Source organism: Corvus cornix, chromosome 21, assembly GCF_000738735.6.
Source record: "Corvus cornix cornix isolate S_Up_H32 chromosome 21, ASM73873v5, whole genome shotgun sequence".
NCBI lineage: Eukaryota > Metazoa > Chordata > Aves > Passeriformes > Corvidae > Corvus > Corvus cornix.
Window position 1 is genome coordinate 2,697,133 of NC_046350.1, and position 25,736 is coordinate 2,722,868.

Genomic DNA, 25,736 nt, shown 5'->3' on the forward strand with positions numbered 1-25,736 from the left:
AACTCCCAGAAGGTCTGGTTTGTCAGTGATTTCTCAACCACAGGCATTTATTAGTGGACACTATTAAAACATTTCTCCAAAATGCCAGGTTCTCCTTGTTTATACTGAGTGGGAAAGTTAGTGACCCATGGGGAACTGTTTCCAAAATAGTGTTTGTATTTGTATTACCTTCAAGGCTATCCAAGTAAGCTTGGGGAGAAACAGAAAAATACATAGTTAATGTTAGTTCTGCAAATAAAGCATGAAAAAAAAAAAAACCAACTAACCAAAACAAAAAGACCCAAACAATCCTCTCCTCTTTCAAAAAGAAGCAATTCCAGAATCCAAGACAAAGCAATTTGTCAAGCAGTTTTTGAAAGCAATTAAGCTTCCCTTACTACAGGAAGCACCACTCCAGAATGAAAGCCATGTGATGGGTTGGATGTGAACCACAATGTAGTCACCTAACACTAGGAAGGCTTCCCAAATAAATGTTTTTGAGGGTTGTAAAAGAGCACAAGTCTTGCCTCGCTTTCTGTAACATGTTGCCAGGCATTAGACAGACTGTGTCTAGCAGGGTAGAGTGCAAAGAGGGATGTGGGCTCTAGCCCTCATCGAAACAAACAAACAACAAAAAACCAAAACAAAAAACCCAACCAAAAACCAAAAAGGAAAGGTATCTTCTTTTTCTGGGGTTGAGAACTCAGCCTGAAAACATGTCTCCAACCAGCGTTTGGAGAACAGTCTCAGTCCTGGAAAAACTTGCATCAAGCTACAACATGTGACTTCTCATAGTTTAAAAGTTTAGTATGTACAAAATAAAACAACCTGTTTTTCATCTTCACCTTTATCAAAGGCAAAACCAACTTCAATTTCACAATGAAATTTGGCAAGCAACTAGTCAGAGAATAGTCTCCTCAGGCTACAGCATGCATAAAGGCCAATATGGAATACATCACTGTCCTCCATCTCACAGCAAAAACACAGGCATTCTCACAAAATAATTTCAAGGATTCCCTCCAAAATTAAGATTCAGAACACGAATTTTCTTCCTTTTTCAATTTTGCCTGAGCAACATACTTCATTACCGCATGCTGAAAAGCATACAAGAGGAACAGGAGGATAATTCCCACTACAAAGGGGTATGTTCAGGGCACTTACATGCGCTTCATAAAATTTCACTTTCTTGATTACCTGTTTGTACTTTCGGTAGCAACGCTGAATAACAGCAGCGGCCACCTCCTGCTGTTCCCGGAGAGGACGACCCTGCGTGGAGAAGGAAAGGAGCAGCATCAGTCAGAGTGCACCAAAACCCACGACAGGTGATGTGGCTCTCGGCTGCTCGCAGGGCAAACCTCTCCTATCAACGCTACCTAGTCCAACTCAGGCCTAGGCATTTCCTGGAGCTGTCCCTACTGTCAACTCACGTAAGGAACAAACCTTCAAAATGCATCTTTACGCCAAGTGAACAACTAAGCAGAACCTCTGGGCTACATTTTGAGGATGTGCTGTGTGAGTGCTGCTCTGGCACAGCAGGTGTGCCATGGCATGGCATGCACTCCCCATACAGTTGGGCAAACATCAACAAGCAAATGCCAGAAGCATTGAAAAGGTTACAACGGACACTGTATTTTTGTCCCCAAAGTGGGTACTACCCACATTTTGGTTTGTGACAAATTAATACTCTCTCTCACACACCTGACAAGGAAGACACTGGACGTTTGGGCCACATACCTTGTATTTCCTGAATACTGTCTGGACGAGTTTGGCAGCTTCATAGAGTTCTCTCTGCTCATGATCAGACAGAGTTAACTGTGCAAACTCATTTTCTACCTTCTCGCTGGTGGATGCACTCAGAAATTCGGACCAGTCTGCTGCCGAGGGAAGGCTGGGTTTCTCAAAAGCTATTTCACTGATTGGTGAGCCTGCAGGGCTCAAGCTGGTGTTCGAAGAAGGGGTCAGGGGTTCACTATACAGACTTCTGAAATACCAATCACAGTAGGAATTATTGGCTTACAAAGCACTTGGGCTGACATCACAGATAAGGACAACAGCATTTCTGAGTTCAAGACAGAAGTTTATGCTCCCCTCCATCTCTCCAAGCAACATCCCACACGGCTGAGCCTGCCTGTACTGCACGCACGCATGTGGACTGGAGTGAAACCCCCATTCCATGAATTTGTAGCTGTGCTGGCAACAATACACCAGAGCCCAAGAGTGTGCCTGGGCCTGCCAGACCAGAACTGAGTCTCACTGAGACCCGGCATCTGCAGGCTGAAGAGTCAGAACATGCTGCCCGCCCAGCATTCGCACCACACCAAAACCCAGAGCAACCTCACAGCTCTCACTGACCTGATCTGTGCAGCACTGGGCAAGTGATCGACATCAGCAAGGTAACTGGCCAGCCAGCTCATGGTGGTGCTCATGGCAGCACTGTCTGTCCTCTCCACCAGCAGTGATTCCATTGGCACAAAATTCTCCCGCTTGATCCTGTCAGGCGTAGCTTCAATAATGTGCTCTGCAAGTGTCATCATGTTCACCTGTCAAGGGGGAAAGAACAGCAAACCTTTGCTGCCTGGTAGAAGGTGCCTTGTGCTTCCATGTTACAGCCCAGCTTTAGACAGAATGCCCCATTTTCCCCAAACCTGTGGAAGCTGGAGTCTACTGTTTGTTGCAGGAGTGGAGAGAAATCCGTTAACCAGCGCTCATTTGCTTTTCTGCCTCTTCAGACCAAGCACTGTAGGGTTTCATATTCCCCAGACCTCTTATTTTCCTTTATGGGGAGCCCAAGAGATCTGGTGAAAGGTCTCTGATCCCTCCCTCTACAGTATTGACAGCTGTCACTAGTATGTTATTTCCAAAGGAAAAGTGACTTTGCCACTCTTTTGCCAAGATGTAAAGTACAGCATGACAGAACAATAAAGGCATATCAAGAGAAGTTAAAAATCTTGGGATAAAACATTGTCAGGAATCCTTCTGAACGATATCCCTCAGAGCTCAGCAAGTTTCATAGGAATTTTCAACTCAAGAGAACAGAAAACTGTTCTTGTTTTGCAATGCCAGAGGAAAACATTCAGAGATGCCAAGGCAGAACAGTTAAGGCTGTGTTCCCATTATCCATTTGCTCAGACAACCACAGTACCTTTCTCCCAGTGACTACTTCTCATATGTCTCTCCTGCTTCTATTTTTATTTCCTCTATTCCATACCTAGTGGGATTCTTCCTCCCCCAAACCCACTGTCCCTCCCATTCTCCACTCTTATTTCCTTCCCTCTGAAGTGCAGTGGCTTGGCCTGCAACCACAGCACTACATCTCTCACATCTTGTCTTTGTAGGGACTGCTGCCCTGTTCCCACAGGACTATTGGGTCACCTGAGTCACATACACTGCTGTGATCAGGAGGCGCCACATCTTCATTTTTCCTTGCAGAACTGCAAACAATTTTGTGCATTCTGTACATTGTTGAAGTGTATGCCAGTGCACAACCCTAACCATTAGCCTTTATGTTTGGGCTGAAATTGGAAGAAAATATACATTGACTGTGTGACCACCTCCTTCCTCAAAGCACAATTCAGATTCTCTAGAGGCCTCCATGGGAGTTTCTCACAGCCAGGATCCTCTGTGCAGCCTCCATGCTCTATGAGACTGCAGATCTTGGTGCTGTGGGTGTGTTTACCTGCAGTTCATCCATGTGGTGTAAACAGTCCTCATCCCCTGCGTTGTCCCTGTAGGACAAGAGTTCTGCATCCACCATCTCCCTGTCGGCCATCATCAACACATTCATCTGCTCCCGCTGGCGCAGCCGATGGGCCACAGCGTCCTTCCCCAGGGCAGTGCCCTTCTGGCTCCCTGCCACCTGCACTGCAGACACACCAATATAAATGTCTTTTGGGTTCCATTTGATGCCTGCTTGGCTGCCAGAGCCCCGGTACCCAGTAACTTCTGGGATGTGCTGGGAGAGCTCCCGGCCATAGTCCCTCAGCCCTTCACTGGGGCTGATTGTCTCAGTGGAGGATTGCTTGGAGCTGGAGTTCTGCTTCCTAATGCTTGGCTGTTCCAGGCTCAGTGCAGTGGAAAGCAGCTTCTCTTGCCGGGCTTGAAAATACTCAGGGCTCAGCTTATGCTTTTTGGGTGCAGGGTAATCTTTCTGAGTCTCACTGCTGTAATAGCTGGAAGGTTCTGATCTTGGCCGCCTCAGCTCTGTAAACAAATAGATCAATGGTCAAAACTAAACATGCAACCCATGATTCCTATAGAAACAACAACTTCTGCCTCGGGCCAAAGTTTGTGCTGTGCTCTATTGACACCTGAGAGGATGTGCAAAGGGAATAACAAACACCCAGGGAGGATACTGGCTCAACCACTCCTAAGATACACAAGTCTTTCCAAAGCAGGCATTCGCCCCTCTTCCTGATGCTTATGCAAGGGTATGGAGCACAAGAAAATAATTAAGCATGGACAGCAGGGCTACAGGTGGCACCTGCTGCCCAGGTGAGCACCTTGTCCCCACAGTTTCTCATGTTAAATGTCAGCAAAACTGTGCATGCCCTCCAGGATGTTTTACCTGTGTTTGTACTGGAAATCACTGTGACTCCCTTCTGAGGCTCCTGAGAAGCAACAAGCTCACTGTGCCATTGGGACACCCAGTTGTCTGTGCTGGAGTCTGTGCTGGAGGGGCACTGAATCCTGGGGTTTTGCCCGAGCTGAGTTTGCTCATCTCGCTGTAGCTGCTCCAAGCACTCCGCCAACTTCACGTGGCCCCGAGACCGAGCAATGGCCAGTGGCAGTCTCCCGAGGGAGTCAGGAATGGAGATGGCTCGGCGGTCCCACTTGTACAGCACAACAGCTGCATCCATGTGGCCCAGGGCACATGCCCACATCTAAAGAAGAAAACGTAATTGACCCACCGGGTGACTTGCCTTCTCCTTTCTTGCTAATGCAGTGGAATCTAGTCCCAGCTCAAGGAAAAACTATTCTGATAAACAAAACCATGACACGCCCAAAGCCAGCAAATAACTTTTATAAATGTCCCAGCCTGACAAAAGGCCAATACAGAGGACTGAATACATGCTATTCTCTCCTACAACAGAGAAACCTCCAACTGACAAATCAAGCTGACAGTTTTGTTTTGGGGGTTTTTGTGACATTGACATCACTGCAGAGACAGAACAGCCTCATACACAAAGGAATCTCTCAGGTCAGAAACATGCAGACAGGACCAAAGGTTGGGAACAATAAAATCAATACTCTGTGTTGTAAACTGGCAGTTCTCATTCCATCTGCTTTGGCTTTTTTGCTTGTCTAAGTTCTCAGTCATGATTTCATGATTCCAGTGACCATGACAGTTTATAACTTTACAACCTCTACAGTTAAACAGTCACAGAGGACAATGTGAAAGAAAGCATGTAAAGTTCTTTTCCCAGCATGAGAGTGGAGACTAGAATCTGTGTAAAACACTAACCAGAACCATCTGTCTGTCCCCTTTCCTCATGTTTCTCAATGATGAGGTTTTGTTCTGTGTGTTCTCTCTCAACAAAACACCAGGAAGCTGACAGTACCATGTCTTACCATGCACACAGCAGGGACACACAAGGAACATCTACATTCCAGAGAGCAAAACACTTAAGGAAAATAACACATCAGAAAGAACTCCACAAAGGGCCCTCAGACTCTCTCAGAAGTTTCAGACTCTGCTCTTACCAGAGGAGTGCAGGAGAAATGATCCACATTCAAAGGGTCAACTTCCAGCTCCAGATCAATGCTGTCTGCGTGTTTGGTGCTGCAGGGGAAACAACAGAAGGAATGATGCTCTGTAGCCATGTCAGGATCATTGTCTAAGCACAGATTTATCCAAAGCACTGTACCACAGAGAAGTGACCATGCACATGCCCACAAACACATGTACTTACTACAGTGCCCCCACCACAGACACACGAAGAGCATGATACACCCAGTGACTGGACTCGCTCTCAAGAGACAGGTCCCATCAGATCAGGAGATGGAAACAAGTTCAGGGGCTTGACTCTTTGTACATGACAACCAGAAATGTGGACAGGGCAGAGTTTATACATGCTCCTGCCATGCCTGTATTGACATCCTAGAGTCCAGTGGGCTGGGTCTTACCGCCATTTGATGAGGGTCTGGATGAGAGTAGCATAGCCCTGGGCAGCGGCTAGATGGAGCAGTGTCATTCCTCGGAAGGTCTTTGAATGGATCAAGTGTTTGGACTTTGCCCAGCATGCACGACTCATCATCTTCTCGCACACCACCACCACGCGGCTCTCAAAGCAGCTGCCCAGGGTCCCAGTCCCAGAAACGCACTGAAACACCACACACATCCCAGTTTAACCATGGAGAGGAGCTGCAGCTTGCCCTGAACAGGCAGCCTTCAGCTTCTACAAGTACTGAGACAGTGACAAATGCGACCAAAAACCAATTGCTGTTAGACACCCCACAAACTAGACTTGTTATTTAGGACAAACTATAACCCTTTCCAAACCCCACCCCCCAAAAAAACCTCTGGTAAGAAAGCATAAAGCTGTCGTGTCTGGACACAGCAGGGTTCATACCTGCACCTGTGTTCCACTGTTCCCATTCCCATTGCTCCCGCCTCCTACTCCTTGTTTGTGTTGCTGGGAGCCTGTCATTTCAGCCATTCTCCTCTCCATCTGCTCAAGTCGTTCCAATATGGACATCCTGAACTGGTTATCTAGTTTGGAGAAAGCCAGAGTAAGGACATTTCCATGGAAAGGAAGCTCAGGTTTTGACAGACAACTGCAGAAAGTCACAAATAGCTGTCCTGGAAATGATGGAGGAGATTTGCGCTGCTTGCACGCGCACACTTGCCCTGCAGTATCCTAGCTCTTCAACTTCCTGCAGCAACTTCAACTTCCTTTGACTGCAATTTCAGAGAACTTCCTTACAGAAAACAGAAAAATGCAGGCAGAAGACAAATCCCTTTCCTTGTGAGTCCAGCTGTATGCACACAATACTAGGGGGTAATGCAAAGTCTTTCAAACACAAACTAAGAAAATATACCTATTCAGAGAGCATTTCAGTAGGATCATATCTGCCATTTTAGACACCCCCCCTACTTTACAAGAGTCCTGAATTCAGCTTGGCTTGCCTCCTGGAATCATGCAATAATGGTACCTGGAGAAAAAAAAGACTCCTCTGCTTCCTTCTGTGCTTAGGAAAAGGAGCCTGTAACAGGGCACTTGCTCCTTCCCTGGCAGGCTCCCGTTTTTGGAAAACAGCTTCAGCCAAGTGCCAGAAACAGAACTACCAGAATCAGCATATGGACGCTGACAATCCTGTAACACCATTCTGGAAAGCCATGCAACTCTGGAGCCCTCTGGTCCCTGCAACAGTCTCAGGGCTGTGTTACTGATTTTCCCCTTGCTGCATTGTAACATAACACTATCCTACAGCTGCTAAGGCTTGAATGGTGGAGCAGGGAGGTTCAGACAGGTTAACAGATCATTGCTGAACCTGATGCCGTAGAGATCAACTGAGGCAATGATTGTCTGGATAGAGCCAGTCAGTGCAGAGGGAGTGGCTGCAGATGCAGAACTCCTTCTGTCCTGTGACCCATAAGGGATAAGCTTCATGCAGCTCATGTGAAGCTGGGCAGGACTGTTTTGTGGATAGTGAGCATTTAATGAATCTTGGTATCATGCTAACAGCACGTGCAGTAAACTGGGGGGAGAGACAGCCCTTGTCCTGGTCAGTGTCATGCATCCATGGAGATGGTGTGGTGGTGCAGAACACCCATAAACCCAGAAGCAAGCCCACTGACAGCACCAAAATGAACAAGCTCTGATCAAGTTTTAAACAAGTCAGTCTTCTCCAAGAAGAACACAGAGCCCTCCCTGGAAGGCTGTAGGAGTACTTGTATGCTACACTCCAAGTTACAGCTCTCACTAGAGGGTACTGGAGAGATGTGGATCTCTGTTGTACTGCACTAAGGACTATATTGCAGATCACTGGTACAAGACAGCTCGGGTTCACTGGCTGGAGACATTCCCTTCTCACCAAGAGGCTGCTGTGGTCTGACAGCAGGCAAGAGCTCCATGTCCTTCTGGCCAGCTTCAGCATCCCACCCTGGCTGCTCAAGAGCCAGGGACAAAGGACTGTGGCCAGCACCTCCCATCCAGCCTCATCTCAGAGGTGAGCTCACTAGTCCAAAACATTTATTATTAGTGCCTTACCAATCCTTCAGTTGTCCTGTTAACTGCAAAGCCCCTGGGAAAGGAGTGGCAGTTACGTGACCAAACACTCATGGTGCTGATGCGGTGTCAGGGCCCTGTCCCCAAGCTGCGGTCAGCACACGGCAGCAACACAAGCCCTGTTTGCCCAGCAAATCTTTGTTCCAGGAGTGCTGCAGTGTGCTGCAGTGCAGTCCACACCGCTGTCTCCTCCCTCCCCATTGCCAGGCGGAGCACGTCCACTGCAGAGACTGACAGAGACCTGGCCCTGCTGAGCCGTCCCTCCCGCCTACGGCCTGTGCAAACACAGCTGCAACAGCTCAGGCACCTGGAAAAGTGGCCACACTTGCCCTGCAGGGAACGGCCCTGTTCCACACAGGTAATGCCACTCTCCCTAGCTGGGTACCAGCACTTGCATTTATTAGAGCTGAGAGCAGCAAGCTACGCCGGGTATCGCATCTGAGCCCTCAGCCTTGTACAGGCAGAAGTAGCATCTTTGTAAAAGAAGAAATTTGGCTTGAACCAGTGTAATAGACCAACAAGCTCAGGACTGCAAGATTCTGGGGATTTGCTCCTTCTCATTTAGGGGTCAAGAGAGAATAATTCTGTACATTTGGAAACAGAAAGAGAACTATTCCAGTGAAATGCAGTAGTACAGATTACTATTTTCACCCCCTTTGGGTTTTTTCCAACCTGAAACCACTGTGGAACAGAAATGGAGGGTCCTCTGTTTGTGACTATTTTCCAAGCTCTTCTCTCTGGGCTTTATGATCTGTAACATGTGAAGCCTCCACCTTTCCTAATCCCAAACTAAAGACACTGCAAACTTCCTGTCAGCTTTTGTCAGAAGAGTGAAGTTACCAAAGGTACATCTGTCATCCACCAACATCCCCGGAGAGAAACTGTAAGCCAAAGAAAAGAAAGCAGGGAATTCTTCTTAGGAAACAGAATTTGAAACAGCATCTGGTACTCCCAGGTATTCCTATTCAGACAACTGGCAGTGCTCCTGGAAAATACTAAGAGCAGGACTAACTGATTCTGACTGGATCAGGCATTTTAGAAATATGCTGCTATTGGTAAAATGGAAGTAGAAACAAACATTCTGGAGCGCCAGCACAGCGTGGACAGAGCCAGAGCCCCGTCCGTGTCTAGCAGAGACCACCAGAATTCACCCAGAGCAGGGTGTGCCCCCAAATCAGAAAGCTCCAGGCAGCAAATGAGGTAAGTGGGGTAGCAGTGCAGAGAAGGTATCTCTATGCTGCCCATTTTCCAGGTAACCAAAATTGCGGCCTAAGCAAGCCACAACTGATGACAGTTCCAAAATTATTTATGTATAGTGTTTTCATGATTCTGTAGTATCAATTACACCAAGATGCCCTTTCAAAAGGGACTGGTCACTTCATGCACCATGCTAGTCTACCAAAAAACCAAATGAAACACCACAACAAAATAACAACACCACCTACAACAAAAACAACAAACCAACCAAAAAAACCCAAACCAAACCACAAAAAGCAAAAACATGGGGGGGGTGGGGGGCGGGACAGGCAGGGGGGAGTAGGAGAGAGACCACCTTCACCCAAGGTTTCTCCTGACCTCAGCAATGAGATGAAACGCTCTTCTCCCACACCGAATTAGCAGCATTTTGGACCATGTCCAGCCAGTTCACACACTGCTGATGAGCCAACAGATGTACCTTGCAATAACTGAGAGAAGGGCTACAAGAGCCACACTGCTGAACATTACAGGTATCACTCTGAGAAGTTCAAGACCTTTTATCCTGTATTATTTCTCATGTTTTTAGTCACAATCTTTTCTGTCTTGCTCATTTCAGGGCCGCCTGCTTAGAAGGCACTGAAGTTACAGGAACAGTTTCCACATTCTTGTCTTTTACAGCCAACAGAGGATCTCATGACAAGCAAGTCTCTTGCAGTGCACTGATGAGATGAGAGATGAGAGCTCAACAGCATAAAAAAATCACTGTCCAAATAAGCTTTTCTCCGGCTACATTGTACAGGAAATCTAAACAGCCCGAGCCCAAGGAGATGTCTTGCACTGGAAGCACCCTCACTCTGTCCAAATGCAACAAAAATCCATGTGGATACAAACACATTCACAATTTTATGGTTTTGCCCAAAAATTCTGCTTTTGGTGATAGAATTTAATATCTTTTTGTGAGCTAAAAAGTTAAACATGCAAATCTGTGCATTTATTTTTTCCATTACATATTAATCGAAAAAATGTTTTAATATTCTTTAGGAAGCTACAGAGACTGTTTCTGCAGCCTTCTTCAAGGCTTCCTCCACCAAAGGTGATGAAAATAACCACATTTCTGTATCTCCAAGACACAGAATAATCTCACAGAAAATATTGTGAACACTCTATCTTTCCTGGAAATTATTCATCTTCCAATTTGACAATATCAATGTCACACCAAAATTACTTCTCACTATCTTCCCCCTTACATAACAAGGAGAGGTGGTGGCTACCCGAGGAGAGCTGAACTGTCCCAGCAGGGAGGGACTGGGAGGAGCTGCCTGGTCAGATTTTGACCAGCACTAAGCAGCTGGTTTGAGTCTTGCACTCATTTCCCTAAAACACAAACCATCTTTTAAGTGCAGAACAAGCTTCATTTTCATCTGCACTGTAAGAGAGCCTACTACTGATCACAATAATGATAGCAGGCTATGCACTGAACATTTCTAAAGATGCAAAACTATTCTGGTACAAATCCTCTAAGGATACATGGTTGTTTACATCAGCTAGCATCTTACAGAGTTACAGCCTGTATGCTTGCACAGTTACACCCAGACAACCTGGATATTGTTTCACATTACCTTTTTTTTGTTTGTTTGCAGGGTTGGTTTAATCCAGTGCTGTTTTCTTAACCCAGATCCCTTCACAATTTAAATTAAAGCACACCTGTACCAACAGCAGGCACGGTGAGTGGAAAATGCAGCGAGCAAAGGAGTTAATTTCATCTCCAAGATTCTGGAAGCCACACCTCCATTTTCTCCATTGGTGTCCTCCAATAAACACTACATTTCCTCAGTAAGAATCTGAACAGATGCCAGCCATTTACGTGACCCAAGTTTTCACTGGAGGCTGCAGAAGCACGTGCCTCGTGCAGCCTGGTAACAGCTCCTGACTGCACAGACCCTGTATTGACAGGGGAGCCAAAACACAGCACTTGCAAACACTTCACCTACACCCCCACGACAGCCCCTCCTCCACACAGCTCTCCCCACTGCTGCCTAACCCGAAGGCCTCTTCCAACAGCAGGATTTGTGTTTTTGAGCTGTGCACACAGTGTCCCCCATGGGCAGGCACAGCTCAGAGCATTGCCTCTGCCCACACTTTATTACAACAGGTAGTAAAGGCACACCTTCATCAAGCATCAGTTCTGCACTTCCTTTGTGTGGTACCCAAAACACCACCATGGCCAAGGGCAAGAAGATACCAAGGCACAGCAGTAAGTGACAAGCCCTCCTTTGCTTAACAGGCCAAGAAATGAGCACAGAGAGCTGCTTTTCTGATCTCTGCACACTGCTGTACTGGACAAGAACACATCCCACAGGATCTTCAGTCCTTTTGCCAAGCAAGCTTCAAATAGCAAGAAGCTGTCTGTGCCACACATGACTTGGCAGTGCAGCCAGAACTACTACAGGGGAAATATTGCTGAAAAATACAGATGAAAAATAAACTGGCAGTTCTTAGGAGCCAGTGGTGTTTACACCATTTGCTCTTTTTTCACACTCTCACCTGGAGGTCTGGAGATTTTTGCCATGCTGCACAACCAAATGACAGACGGTATCTGGCTGGAAGGACTACAGGATGAGGGTTTGTGACCTCCTGCACATTCCACTGGGGCTGCATCTGCCCAGCATATAATTATTCCCCCCACAGAATCTAAACACTGAGCTAACAGTGGTGTGCTAGATCTGCATGTGCATGTGTTCCCAAGCACTCTGCTTAAATACTCTGGTGTGGAGGAGCCACACTGAGGGCTTTGGCTTCCCAGCCTGAGCTGTTTCTTTACCAGCGGCTTCTGCATTAAATCATCCCCTGCACGAGCGCACACAGACTGAACTGAGCAAGTGTGACAGCTGAGCACTGTAAAAAAAGCCATGCAGCATGAAGACATTTTTCTGTTTTGCAGAGCAACCCAGACACACCATATTCTCTCATCCAGCACAAACTGTGGGTGGGGATGGAAGCAGTCTAAGGCCACGTCACTCACAATGCCACTGCTCTGTTTCTATTTTGCAAATCATTTGTCACTGGTCAATAAAATCTTGCTCAATTCTTCTGTACAGTACAAATCCTGAACATCTTCCATGTTGCAGTATCAATCTGATCATTTAATGCTGATTTCTGAGGTGTCATTGTTGCAGGAACAGCTGTTTCTGGAAGCAAACTGCAGTGACATCCTCAATGCACCCTATGAAAACCTCTCTTTAGCAGTAAGTTATTACAGGTCATGGTCTCTACCAGCAAATGAAAGCATTCAAAATTCATATTCTAGGACAAATGCTATTGAGGCAGGTCACTTCCAGGGCTTTTGATCAGTGAGAAATGCCACAACTACTGAGGCACGAGATGAGGAGAACACTGTATTGTACACTCTGAGCCTAAGCAGCAACTGAAGAAACCCCACGCTTTCACCCAAGCAATGAACACTACTGGGCATGGGCAGGAATCATGAGGTCATCCAGACCTGCACACACAGGTACTGGCAGTGATTTTAAGCCAGTAATCCACCTGCCAGGGCATGATTCCTTACTGTCAACACTTTGCCCATAGTTCTTCCAGTGCTGTAGGACTTCAGCTATTACTGCCATGCCATCTGGGATTACTCTGCTCCTCTCTGTCATCCCCAGTAGCCAGTGCTCCCTCAAAATAGGGTACTTCTCTACTTTATCATGCCATTACTAGAGAAGAGAAGCAGGAGGGCTGCTCAGGCTGACTGTTCCCCAAGTGGCAGTCTCTATACCAACAGCAATAAAGCACTTGCTGCCCTATTTTTCAGGCTTCTCTTCCCCAGGGCTTTGGGAGGGCAAGATTTTAATGCTATCCAGGAACAGCTGCTTCAGGAAACAAAGGAAGGTGTTAAACATGTACTTTATATAATTTAGAGGTAGGGAACACTGCTAAAGATAACACTTCTTGTGCTATTTTGTAATTTGTATAAAGATTTGGCTGCCTAAGGTCAGTCTCCACATCTCAGGTCAGAAATTGGCTGTGCTTCCTGTATGTGCCAATACTATGAGAAATGTACATGAAAAATGCTCTTGGATGTGTACAAAGAGCAACAGCCTGGGAGGACATGCTGTGCTGCTGCTCACTTGCCCAGTTGTACTAACCCAGGGCTCTAGAGACCTCCTCTTCCAAGGGCTACATACTAAAGGAGCTATAAACAGGAAAAAAGCATCACATGCCACACTATGCAGTATCTGTGCTTGAAGTACTGTATATGGCATGTATGTATGCATATAGTAACAATTCTGACCCAAGCTTTCTATCCTTAAATCTGCAACCTCAAGAGTCAAAATAGTCACTCTGAAATCATCAGACTGAAGAGCAGCATGCTATAAAATGGCCTCTTATTTGCTGCAAAGGTAGATAAATAGGAATTGCTGCAAGCTGCAAAACTGTGAAGCACTGGAACAGGTCAGCAAGAGAGACAGAGATCACCTTTCCTGGAAGCTTTCAGAAAGTCTGACATCAGTCATGTTTACCCCGTCTAAACTGCAAGTGGTCTACACAGTCTCCTGAAGCCCTCTTCCTAGTCCTGCTCTTTCTGGCAAAGCACACTGCTAAACAAGTTTTCCAATAACGCGGTGCGAAGCAGGCGTGTGCCTCCAGCATCCCTAAGATCCCCAAGAAGGTCTGGGCTACCGACCTCCTCCTGTGCCGTACCAGCCCAGAACACGAGGCTGTGAGCTGGAGGCACTCCGATGTAATCTGTCCTGCTGCACACGTGATGCTACAATTAAAGTGCTGTCACAACTCGGAGCCCGCATCGCAACATCACCCGGGAGGGGCTGAGGACCAACACGGGAGGGAGAGTACATGAAAACACGACTGCGTCCCATGGCTGAGGGCACACTGAAGGGGGGCACAACGAGCAGCAAGGCGTGCAGTTATCGTGGAAGTGTAGCAGAGTGAGGCACAACACAGAAGCATGCAGATTTAAACCAAAACAAGCACTGCGCGACACTTTATCCTGCAATACTTACTGAAAGCAGTACTCTGTCACATGTGCACGTCCACCTGCAAGGGCTGGGGGTCCCGGACCCCTCTGCAGTCCCTCTACCTGCTTCCAGGCAAATAATGTGACAAGACCTGCCACCAGAGGACTGACCTGGGAGTCTACAAGGCATCAGCGAAGACTCCAGCCAGCATCTGGTGCAGACCCCGCAGCAGGGGCGGGCAGAGCAGGCTCCCCCCAGACCTGCTTGTCGTCTCTCGCATCCTCGCAGCCAACTGGAGCTCCGCCGTCCTGTCGCAGCACCGGCGGGTCTCAGCGGTGCCCCCCCCGCGCGCCGGCAGCCGCAGCGGACGGGCTAATGCTGGCCGGCATAGCTGGGGCTCGGGGCGGCCCGGCCGGCCGCGGCGGAGGACGAGCCCGGGGCGCCCTTCAGCGGCCGCGAGCATCGCAGCCCGAGCGCTGGGGCCGCGGGCCGGGGTCGGCAGCGGGCTCCGGGGGGCAGGGGCCGGCATGCGGGGACAGGCGGGCCGCTCTTCGCCCCGTGCCCGCCGCCCCGCGCCCCGCCCCGGGGCCAGCGCCGCCTCAGAGCCCGCGGCCGGTCCACGGCTGCCGCCCGCCCCCCGGCTCGCCCCGCGCCGTGACAAACACTCCGCGGGCAGCGGCGGCGGGCAGCGAAGGCAGCGGCGACCTGAGCGGAGGGTTAGGCAGGGGGCTGGGAACCGACGGCCGCCCCGATCACCCCGGGCGTGCCCACGGAGCCATCGCCGCGCCCGACACCCTCTCGCACCCGCAAGTCCCGGAGGGCCGGCACCCGCCCCGGGGCACCCGGGCACTTCGCAAGGGGGGAGCGCCGAGACCGTGCCGTAGGGCGCTCCGGCTGCCCGGGCGGAGAGCAGGGGCGCTAGGTCCCGCCGCCGCCGCCCTCAGCCCACGCCGGGACCCCCCGCCGCCCCCATCGCGGGACGCCGGCCGCGTCCGACGGGCTCCCCGCCCCGCGCTCAGCCCCGGCCCGGTGCGGCTGTGGGCGGGCGGCGGCTGCCGCCGCCTCCCATTGTCTGCGCGGCGCGGCGGGGCGGGCCCTGCCCGGCTCCCGCTCCGCTCCGCGCCCGCCGCCGGGCCCGCCCCGCCCTGACGTCACCGGGCCCCATTGGCGGCCGCCGCCGTGTTTACAGCGGCCCCGCAGCGGGCACCGAGCGCCCGCCGCTCCCGGAGCGCCCCGGAGCGTGCCGCCACACGAGCGACTCGGGCCCGGGACGCGGCATCCCTGGGTCACCTTCCCGCTCATACGCACAGTTCTCCTCACTTTGCTACACACGCAATATTTGTACTTTTACTTATGGCTCTAATAAGGCAAATTTGCGGAGCGTTAAAACCTGACATAGAATTCCGGAGATTGTCTCTGTGGTCCCACGATCCACAGAGGAGCCGCGGGCCCCAGGATAGACTCCGCGGGGCAGCAGGGCACGTTCAGCTATCGGGCTGAGAACAGACACGGCTTCCCAGAGGAATCCGATGTGTGACCATGAAGGCAGGCTGGCTCAGAAGACAACACTTAGCATAGGAAATGAAATACTCCTTGCCTCAATTCAATCACATTATGTTCAAAACGGAAAAGGACGATCTGGGAAATGCAGTCAGAGCAGTAGGAGACCGGCATCCTGAAACAGTGTCCTTAATAACAGTGTGTGAAAGGAAAAAATCTCCAAACAAATCTCAGCATGAATATAAACAGAATAAAGCCTCCACACTGCAGAGGAATCAGTAGAGGGGAGGATGAATAGAAACTTGTAAAGTTTACTGGATAGCTCCTAGCAAGGAACAAGGTAACTGTGTCCTCTACCAATGCTCACACATCCCAGCAAGCTGCACCACAGCCCTGTAACACGGTACAAAAACATTCATCCCTCTTCCCAGAGAGAACCCAAATCTTTTATGGTAACATCCAAGATGTAAACACCAGTCACCTCTACCCAGATGGAAAGAGGAGTGAAGAACAGTGATACTGCTTATCAACACAGACTTTTTCACCACCAAAAGTCTCTTACGGCTGCTAAACAACATTTGCCGATACTGAACACGTCTCCTACCTGACTCTGGTGTCCTGCATCTCATCACATGCTAAGAAGGGCAACTGGTCCCGCTAAATAGACACATGCCGTGGGTTTTGGTGATGAACATTACCACCATACAGAAATCATGTACCTGTCAAACTGTGGAATGCCACAGGCAGCACACACACACTGGTTACAGATGATTCCACACCAAAATGAGAGTTTGGATACCACTGGTATGGCCACGTCATGCTAACACAAGTGAGCCACCAAACTGCCCCCCCCCCCCCCCCCCCGTCTTTTTACGTTCTCTGGCCGGGAAAGAGAGCCAGATCATAAACTGAGAACCCAGCAGCAGCTGAAAGGCTGCCTGTCAGGTGCTCTTGCGTCAGTGCCATTTACATTCAGTACCAGTCACACCCTTGGTCCAACCCATACACACTTGACTCATCAGTACACACATGGCCTACCCCTATTTTTAGGTTCTGTCCTCTTTCCTGCAGATGCATAGTGTAATGCCAGCAGCACTCACAGCCATTTCCCTGGAATTTCTGATCACGTCCCATGCCAAGGAAACATCATCTCTACAGACACTTTATGAAAGCAGCAAAGGCTTCAGTGCAGGGCAAACACACTTGCTTTCCATTGGGAATCTGTACTGAAATGCCTTTATAATTTGTTATGCATCTGCCATGAGAGGATCCCTGCCCTTCAGTTCAGCCTTTTGTTTTTCAAGCCTCATTTGCTTCTTGTTTTTTTCTTAAAAGAACCTCTCTGCAGACAGTGAATGAAAAGTGAGGCCAAATGGCTATAAAAGCAAACAATGGCTTCTGAAAACTGAGTTTTACATAGAAAACAGAAAAGGCTGCCAAGTTTATCTACAGAGATCAGGATCACATGAGAGTGCTTCCTTTATGAAAAAAAGGTTTGCTTTGAAAAGAAGGAACACCACTATTCTAATTAACTAGGAAAAAAATGGAATTACATCAGCTGCTGGTGTCAGCTGTCCATTTGTAAAAGATCTAACTCATCCATGGTGTCAAAAAACTCATAATAAAACAAGCATCTCTGTATATAGTTCAGAACAGGGTGCACAGTCCTTCATGGCACAGCAGACACTGACAATGGAAGGAGCCTTTCAGAGGATGGCACAGAACATGCTGCCTTCAAACTCCTTCTCTGTGCATTCCTACACTTGTTTCAATTCAGTCCTAGAAGCAGGAGCATGGTGGGAGATGGTCTCACAACCTTTCCCAGTCATTAGCAGAACTGGTCCCCAATCCCAAAGGCCAGTACTTGTGCTGTGCTCAAAAAAAATAGTGATTTTTGTCTTAATGTAACTGAAAACATAGAGTTCACATACAGAGTGACACTATTTTAAAAAGATTTGTGGAAGGGAATTGTTTATCTAAACTTAGATGAGATGGAAATTGCTTGTTCTTTTCCTAGGGTGTTCCTGGGGTATAGCTGTTAATCCTATCTCTCTGGCAGTGGTCATTCCAGCTGGAATCATGAATTGTGTTTGAACGATGCAGTGCGCAAAGGAACTCAAAGTGTTCCACTGAGTTAATTAAAAAGAATTTTAAAATTCTTGTCAATATTTTGTGACTACAAATACTCCTTGAAAATCTTCCCTCAAGACTATGTAACAGTCAGTAGGGCAAGGATTTTAAGCAGGGAAATTAAAGCAAACAGAGAAGTCAGGGATTTGTGTATTCATTCAATTGATAGAATCAACTCACATTAGCTTTTACCTTGGCTAGGCTAAGCTAACATTTGTTCTCTAACAATAAATGAGAAGATGTTGCTGGTCCTTTAAAAAGAGTGTAATTTGCTCCCTTTGGAGCACTGTGCATCAAGGCAGAGGCTTCTGATAAGTCATGGTAAGTATAATTATTCAGTCTTTCTCCCTGAAGGGCCTCTGCAATGCAGCGGTCCTCTTACTTTTTTTTTCCCCTCCCTGTTAGCAATGCCCTAGTTTGTTCACTGCTGCAGTCCCCCTCCCTTCCACCATCACCACAGCATAACAACCTCTAATTGAGAGCTGGGCTGCTAACCAACAGCACCCAGAGAAACTGCAGGGGCACCAGAGACGGCACTCACAGCTGCCTTCTCAGCTCCTCCGAGTTCAGCAACACTGAGAGAACTGTCAGACAAGGGATTCAAAACCTACCCACCTGGCATGCCACCCTGGAGAGACTGCTAACGGCTGAGTATCAGTCACCATCACATGCTATCAGCTGCATTCCACAGGCAGCGGGAGGCCTCGGCAGCACATGAAAAGCACCTATGGACTCTTACAATCCTCTCAAGCAAATTTGATTTTGATGCTGAACATAAGACTATGTGCACCTCCTCATTAAGAGACAGTTCTATTTCTGTTTGCAACTGTGCCTCTGCAGCCACACCACAAACCTCCCTTCACTCTGCAATACCCACAGTGCTCTGTATCCATGCTGCTCTTTGGAAGAAGTGGTACCATCCCAACTTCTAAGGAACGTCCCTCTTGTACATGCCTCACTATCTCCCCATTTTCTGCTTACATAAATACACATTTTTCTAGACAATCTCAAGTTTCAGAGTTCTCAGGAAAGACAATTCCAGGGTAAATGCTTCTCTCCTTCTAGAAACTGGGCAGTATGATCAGCTTTCCATTCAGACAAAACCCCCCTCCCCTTTGTCACCTTGTAAAAAAGGCAGCAACATTTTTTTCACATCAACAGAACTAGTAAGACATTTCAGTGAGAGGACTTTGATTAACATTGCCACAGCCCTTCCTGTCAGGACAAACTTGCCCTGCTACATCCCTCCCCCACCAGGAACTGCTCTATCATTCACAGTCCCACATTTGGCCAACTTTCTTAAGGAATATAACATGCTTCTTACCGTCCAAGGACAGCCAGTCATGCTGGGAGGAAGGCAGGGTTGGCAGAGCTCTGGCTTTATATTCAAATACCACAGAATTGGAGATGATCTGATTGTTGAAGGCAACTTGCAAAGTCACAAGCCCAGTGTCATGAGCTAAAAGGAAAGTGCATGTTGTAAGACAGAGAACTCCCAGCAGAAACCCACAGCTAGGAATTACCCTGTGGATATCCCCGTGTGCTAAGTATTGAGCTGAGAGCAGGTAAAGAGATGGGGTGCTGAACAGTATTTTTGTGACTAGACGATTCAAAAGTCAAAAATACCAGTTAGTATTTTCAAAGATGGAGGTTTTAAGCTTAAGAGTCATCTAATGGGTTGTTCTGGCAGGAGGCAGAATCACATGTGTTTCTGAAGATTGAGCAGCCTCACTGCATTTCCAGTGGGAAGCTGGGGCCCAGCAATGAAGCCAAGTTATTCTGCATCCACTTAAAGTCACATACTGAGGGCCATCACTACTGAAAAGCGCTGTGGGGAGGTTAGAGGTGTTCTCATGCTGTAAGTAGCAAGGGGCAAAATGTAGGCAAATTGAGTCAGCAGAGCAGTGAGTGCACCCCTGAATAACAGCTATTCTTTAATCTGCTCTTTCAAAATGAAAGGAATGCTTAGAATTATTTTAAATTATTTCAAATAATTATTTTAAAGTTAATTCAGAGATTCTAAATAATATTTGTTGTGATCTGCTGTGATGTATCAAGATACCAAATTGCTCTTCTCACACTAAATTGGTCAAAGGAGAAGCTTCTTGATGCCTTTGCACTTTTGTACACGTATATGACATGATGAGGCTCTGAAACCACCAGATGTAGGAGAGCAGTGCTCCTTACCTGGGCAGTAGCAGCGCAGTACCCCTGGCTGAATTAAAGATGCAGGCACTGAGATCTGATCAAACAGACAGCTGTAATTATTGCTGGCTTCCTGCCACGGGCCGGTAATCAGGACTTTTACTCCTCCCTGTGAGGGAAAAAAAGGGAGAGACTCAAGCATGACAGGAGAGGCCACGGCGGGGAAGAGCGCGGCCGAACGGCGACCGGCCCCGAGCGGCCCCGGGCCCGCCGCCCCTTCCCCGCGGCCGTGCTGCCCTCGGGCGGCCGCCGCCGGCAGCGACACAGCCGGGCCCGGGCGGCGGCGGCGCCCCGAGGGGACGAGGCCCCCGATGCCTCTTCCAGCCCGCTGCGGCCCCTCCCGGCCCCGGTCCCGGCCCCGGGCTGCCGCGCTCGCCCCGCCCGCAGCCGCTCGGCGAAGGCCGGGAATGTCCCCATCAGCCTCGCGGGGCCGCATCCCACTGCGAACCGGACAGCGCTGCGCAGCGGGGACAGGGAGACCGGCCCTGAGCAGTTACTGCACACCTCCGTACACAGACACAACAGTGCTTCAAGGCCAGACTTACGAAAACAAAACTTTTTTTAAAATTCAAAACAACCTTCTCTTCCCATTAGTGGCTCAAACAGCCTCTTTTCTCACGCATTCCTTCACATCAGTAAGGTCTGTGCTGCTGCCATTTTCAGCTTATGGGGCATGTGATTGATTTTGGAAGGGATTGAGATGGAGGGAAATGCTGAACTCATTAAGGCTGTGCAGGCCTTGAGTTATTCTAAGAACATCAGTGACAAATTTAAGGAACAGCTCCAGTCTGCAAACTCTATTGCTCTACTGGTGGTAGGTAGCACCATGAAGCCATGATGTGGGAAAGACTTTGTTTTCAATGAAACAATACCTTTCTGTTCAGATGCTTCCTAAGCGAAGAAAGAGTCCTGTCAGGATAATGAAGTGCTTAATTAAAAATACACTCAGACATGCAAACGGCCTTGAACGCTCTGACTTGAAGAGAAATATTTTAAAAGCCTTTTCAAAGCTTTAACAAAACAGTTCCCTTATTAACAAAGCAATGAAAGATAAAGCAGTAAACATCAGTGAGTAAAAGCCCTGGACTTACCTCAGGGTAAGACCATTCTGGCGAATAATCTGTCACCATGAACAAGCGCCCACTCTGCTGCAGTAACCCCAAAGTGCCTTGTGCCGCAGCTGCCGAGACCACCTCAGCCACGTGCATGTATGCCATGGTGCTGGCTCCGTTCTCCGTGCTGCTGAGCTGCATGTTGGCTTGCTGAGGGCTGCAGCAAGGAATGCACATTTCAGCCTGGTTGTACGTCGCTCTATTACTGTCTTCAGGCTGAGACAGTCCAGCATTGTCACCTGACACCAGCTGGTGTCCATACAGAGCATTGCTCCCACCTTCTACTGATATGAAATCATTAATTAGATCAGAAAACTGGTTGCTGAAGGAGATGTCAAAGTGGTCTAAGTTAAGCTCCATGTTGGAGGAGTTATTTAAGCTAGGATGGGCCACAGGATAGAGTCCTTGTACCATGTTTCCTTGGAGAATAGGGAGGTTGTTCCCATTCCTGATACCCCCGTTGGCCTCAGGCTGCAAGTAGTGTTCTGTGTTGCAGGCTTGAAGATCCCCTGATTTAAGTAGATTTTCATTTCCTTCTGCCTGCTGGGAGGTCTCCATGGGAACTTCAGCTTCTGCAGTCATAGCCTGGAAGTTTGCTTGGAACTGCATGAGCTGGAGAGAAGAGGTGGACTCTATTCTGGTTTCCACTGTGCCATTACAGTTGGAAGTGGTTTGGGACGAGGGCTCTGTTTTCACACTGGAGATTCCTAACGTGTTCACAAATGAGCTACTTGTGTCATTCAAATTGTTGTGAGTGTTTTGCTCAAGGGGAAGAGATTTGCTGGCATCCTGCAGAAAGAAGCTGGGGGAAGGGGTCTGATGGACGTGAGGGCTCTGGACGGTCTGATTGAAGCTGGAAGAATAGTCTTTGTTGGAGTCAATGGCACTGAAGTCCATCTGCTCCAGGGTGGTACTTGGGCTCAGACCTCCTCCAGATGGAAGTAAACCTGAACCAGTACTGAGTGTGAGAGTGTTAGATGCAGAAGTGGAGGAAAATGCTTCTTTGGACATCTGTTGTTCGAAAGATGTGTCCTCGGTTTTAATTTCTTTTGTGAGGGTTGTATTGAAGTTGAAGCTACGTTCTGTTGTGGGTGACTGCCTTATGTTGGTATTGATGCTTTCACTTTTCATACCTCCTCCACCATAAGTCTGCCCTTGCTTGGGATTGTTAAGAAAACAGTCTGGGTCAAAATTCATGGTGGTTTCTGGAATTTTTCTATTTCCTTCTAAAGTTGTGGAGAGCACAAGTTCCTCGGAGACAGTGCTGGGTAGCATTGACAAGCTCTCTGAACTGCCAGTTGTTGGAAAAGCAAATTTGTGTCCATCTGAACTCACAGCAAGTACCAGTCCTTGTGCAGCTGCATCTGAGGACAGAAGGTGTTGATTTGGGCCAGAGGTGGGTGACATGGTGTACACAGCTTCACTGGTGACTTCTGACATAAATACGGTGGCACTTTGTGACAAACTTCCCATAACTGATGCTACAGCCATACTGGACACACCAGTGACAGCTGGGCTATCTGCCATATCTGGGTCACTGTTTAACCCACTGCTGATGGACACAGGAGAATTCTGGGTCGTGTCAGGGACCTCCACCTGGTTGGTGGAAGAAACCTCAGTGCTGTTTTGATGGAGCAACACTGGTTTCGCCACTTTGCCGTTCCTCTTCTCTCGGCTGGAGGCCTTGCCATGACTGTGCTCGTTCTTGCCTTCAGAGACATCGTTATTTTGTACCTCTGAATGAGCGCTGTACCCACCTGTCCTTGGTTCAACCTTTGGTGATATGATGCGGTGTTTGGCACTGTTACACTTGTGATGCACACTGCTTCCTGCCCCTGTGCCAGAAAACAACAACATCTGCCGTTCAGTAAATACAAAATTAGGACAATGTTAGCTGTGTGTCTCATGGCTGTAGCAAGGGACAGCTATGCTTATGCATACATGTGCGAGAGTGATAGACCACATGCATGAGAGAGCAGGAGAGACCTTGGAAATAAAACAAATATATAAAACAAATAGTGCCAGAAGTACAGCTCCTGTCTGATGCACAGATCCACTGCGTGCAACGACAGCAACCTCACAACAGGCACACAGTCACCCCTACCCTCACCCCGTGTAGCACCTGCCCCCTTCCTCTGTGCCCCAATCAGGCAGAGAGGAACTGGCATCTATGACAAGTTTCAGAGTTATTTAAATGTGCCTAATCTCAGTGCAGAGTCTGCAGAGCAAGTGCTGCTGTTGTCAGCTGTGGCACAGGGCCCTGTTCTATCTGCCCCACGGACAATGTCTCAGACCCTGAACACAGATGCTCGGCTCTCTACGCTGGGCGACATTGGGAAGTTTGACACCCGCTCCTGGGGCATGGATGCTGCCCAGTAATCTGGAGGTGATGGGTGCCACATCATGCCCCTGTCCCTGGCATCACCCTGCTGCCTAGACTGTGACCCACATCTTCCTGTCATCACTGTGTCTTACAGGTGCCAATCAAATTATTAAAGAAGTAACCCATGAACCATACAAAGCATTCTTGCTCTCCCATAAGGATGGTGATGCGTTTCTCTGACTCTCAGCCATTCCTGTGCTGACAAACAGAGATGTTGTACTCTGAGAGGAGCACACAGAGCACATGGTCAGCACTGGAGCTGCTGAAGAATGTTCAAGCAAGGGCCACCAGAAGACAATCCTCCATGAATTAAGCCAGCCAGCACCTTTACTGGCCTGACAGAAGGTAACATCACCTACATTCCTGAGAGCTTGTAATCAAGGAGGATGAAGCAAACAATTCTGTCTGCAAAGGAACCTTAGTCACAAACTCCAGTACAGGGACTGCTTTTGCTGTTTAAAGAACAGCAGCCCAGGAATTTTTGATGTTTCTTTCCTAAATTGATTAATTCTCCCTAGAATGAGGTAAGAACATTAATTACAGAACTGTAAAATGACTGAAGGGGGAAAGAAGCCTCCTCCCTATAGCTCATGGCTACAATTACAAATGCCATCTTCTGGGCGACATAAAGCATCCATGTAGCCACTGCAATTTGCTAAATCTTTTGTTCCTTGCCCTTGAAGGGGAACTTCTGTATTATGTGTTCAAGATTTGAATGAGGTCACTTAAAGTAGTTCAAGACAGTGCTTTTGAGACTAAATACAATGTTAAATCTCTCTATTCTCCTAGGTATAGAAATGAACAGGAACAAGGGAAAGACTTTCATGCTGCTGTATTTGTGGATGACAGTGAGGAATTGAGAATGTGTGTGTCAGTGTGCAAACCAGTTACAAAACAAAGCAATACTGTTATATTAAAAAAGCACTGAGCAGACTTAGCACAAGACAAAACATCAAAGGGAAGAATAAAAGGATTCATGTTCAGATCTGCAAGCCTGGATCAAATGCTGAGCCTTAAAGGGGTGAATTTTAATCCAAACTCAGGTATTTCAGAGGTCATCATTCTTATTTAAGCCTTGACTGTATAATGCAACTGCTCAAGAAAAGAAAAAAATAAACCCTGTGAAGCACCGACAACTTTCCTTTATAAGTTTTGCTAAAGACTAGTCACTGTGTCATGTACTTTACTTGACCAAAGTGCTAGAAAGGAGCAGCCATAAAGCAGATGAGCTGGAAAGTGAATCACTTAGCTCCCCACTGTCTGTGGGAAATGCTAACACTAAGGATGCTGTTTCTTGCTGCTGTAGTGTCATCCAAAACAAAGTAATCTCCTTTAACAGGAAAGAGATCTGTATTTTCATGATACCTAAATAAGACCTGTCTTATCTCAGTGATACCTTGTAGTTAACCATCTGAGCACTTCTCCAAAAAAGTGAGGCGCAGGGCAAGGAATTCAGAGAGTGAAGTTGGAAGAACATTAGGTTTTGAGGCTTTGGTAACAGAATTTGCACATGTAGAAGAGAATATACGTTTTTGAGAAGGTCATATATAGACTGCATTTATTAGAAAGTGTTGCCATTTTTCCCAGAAGTTCCAGCTGCATCTTTCTATGCTTGAGACTTCTCCTGTCAACCCTGAGTTCATTGTGTCCTGGTGTTTCATGAGACAGCATTTTTATCACCTTAGTACTACAAACCCTGCTCCCAGACTGGATGAAGCTGAGTCACTCTGTGCCCTCCCGAGGTACTCACCCAAGGTACCAGTGCAGAGACAGTTGTGTGTTCGAGGCTGGGGCTTGGTCTGGTGGCTATCGAGGATCTGCTGCACGAGCTGTTCCACTGAGAACCCTGAACTGCTGTTGCCATTGCTGCATGTCCACTTGATGCCATGAACTGCAAAGAGAACAGTAAAATTTCCCATCAGAAACTGCAAAACCATGCCAAAACCATCAAAAGCCACTCCAAATGACCAGCAGAAATCCATTCCTGCTGCTTTCTGTCAGAACTGAAAGGAGACCTATAAAAAGC

General features: G+C 48.0%; 1 protein-coding gene across 7 annotated transcripts in view; it reads right to left on the reverse strand.

Annotated features, from left to right (window-relative positions):
* The window catches only part of CAMTA1 (calmodulin binding transcription activator 1), a 235,443-nt gene that overhangs the window by 20,324 nt on the left and 189,383 nt on the right, over window positions 1–25,736 (reverse strand). For 3 of the 7 annotated variants that reach the window (XM_019289757.3, XM_019289756.3, XM_019289755.3), the window contains exons 6-18: window positions 25,461–25,601; window positions 21,307–23,162; window positions 20,198–20,324; window positions 19,335–19,469; window positions 6,549–6,688; window positions 6,103–6,299; window positions 5,680–5,758; window positions 4,544–4,859; window positions 3,656–4,179; window positions 2,332–2,519; window positions 1,714–1,960; window positions 1,174–1,245; window positions 169–189 (exon numbers count right to left, since the gene is read on the reverse strand). In XM_019289757.3, the coding sequence (XP_019145302.1) occupies window positions 169–189; window positions 1,174–1,245; window positions 1,714–1,960; window positions 2,332–2,519; window positions 3,656–4,179; window positions 4,544–4,859; window positions 5,680–5,758; window positions 6,103–6,299; window positions 6,549–6,688; window positions 19,335–19,469; window positions 20,198–20,324; window positions 21,307–23,162; window positions 25,461–25,601 (4,043 nt within the window). Of the gene's footprint in view, window positions 1–168; window positions 190–1,173; window positions 1,246–1,713; window positions 1,961–2,331; window positions 2,520–3,655; window positions 4,180–4,543; window positions 4,860–5,679; window positions 5,759–6,102; window positions 6,300–6,548; window positions 6,689–14,425; window positions 14,837–19,334; window positions 19,470–20,197; window positions 20,325–21,306; window positions 23,163–25,460; window positions 25,602–25,736 lie in introns of those variants that run through there. The other 4 variants (XM_039563897.1, XM_039563894.1, XM_039563895.1 and 1 more) reach the window with 3 other exon arrangements.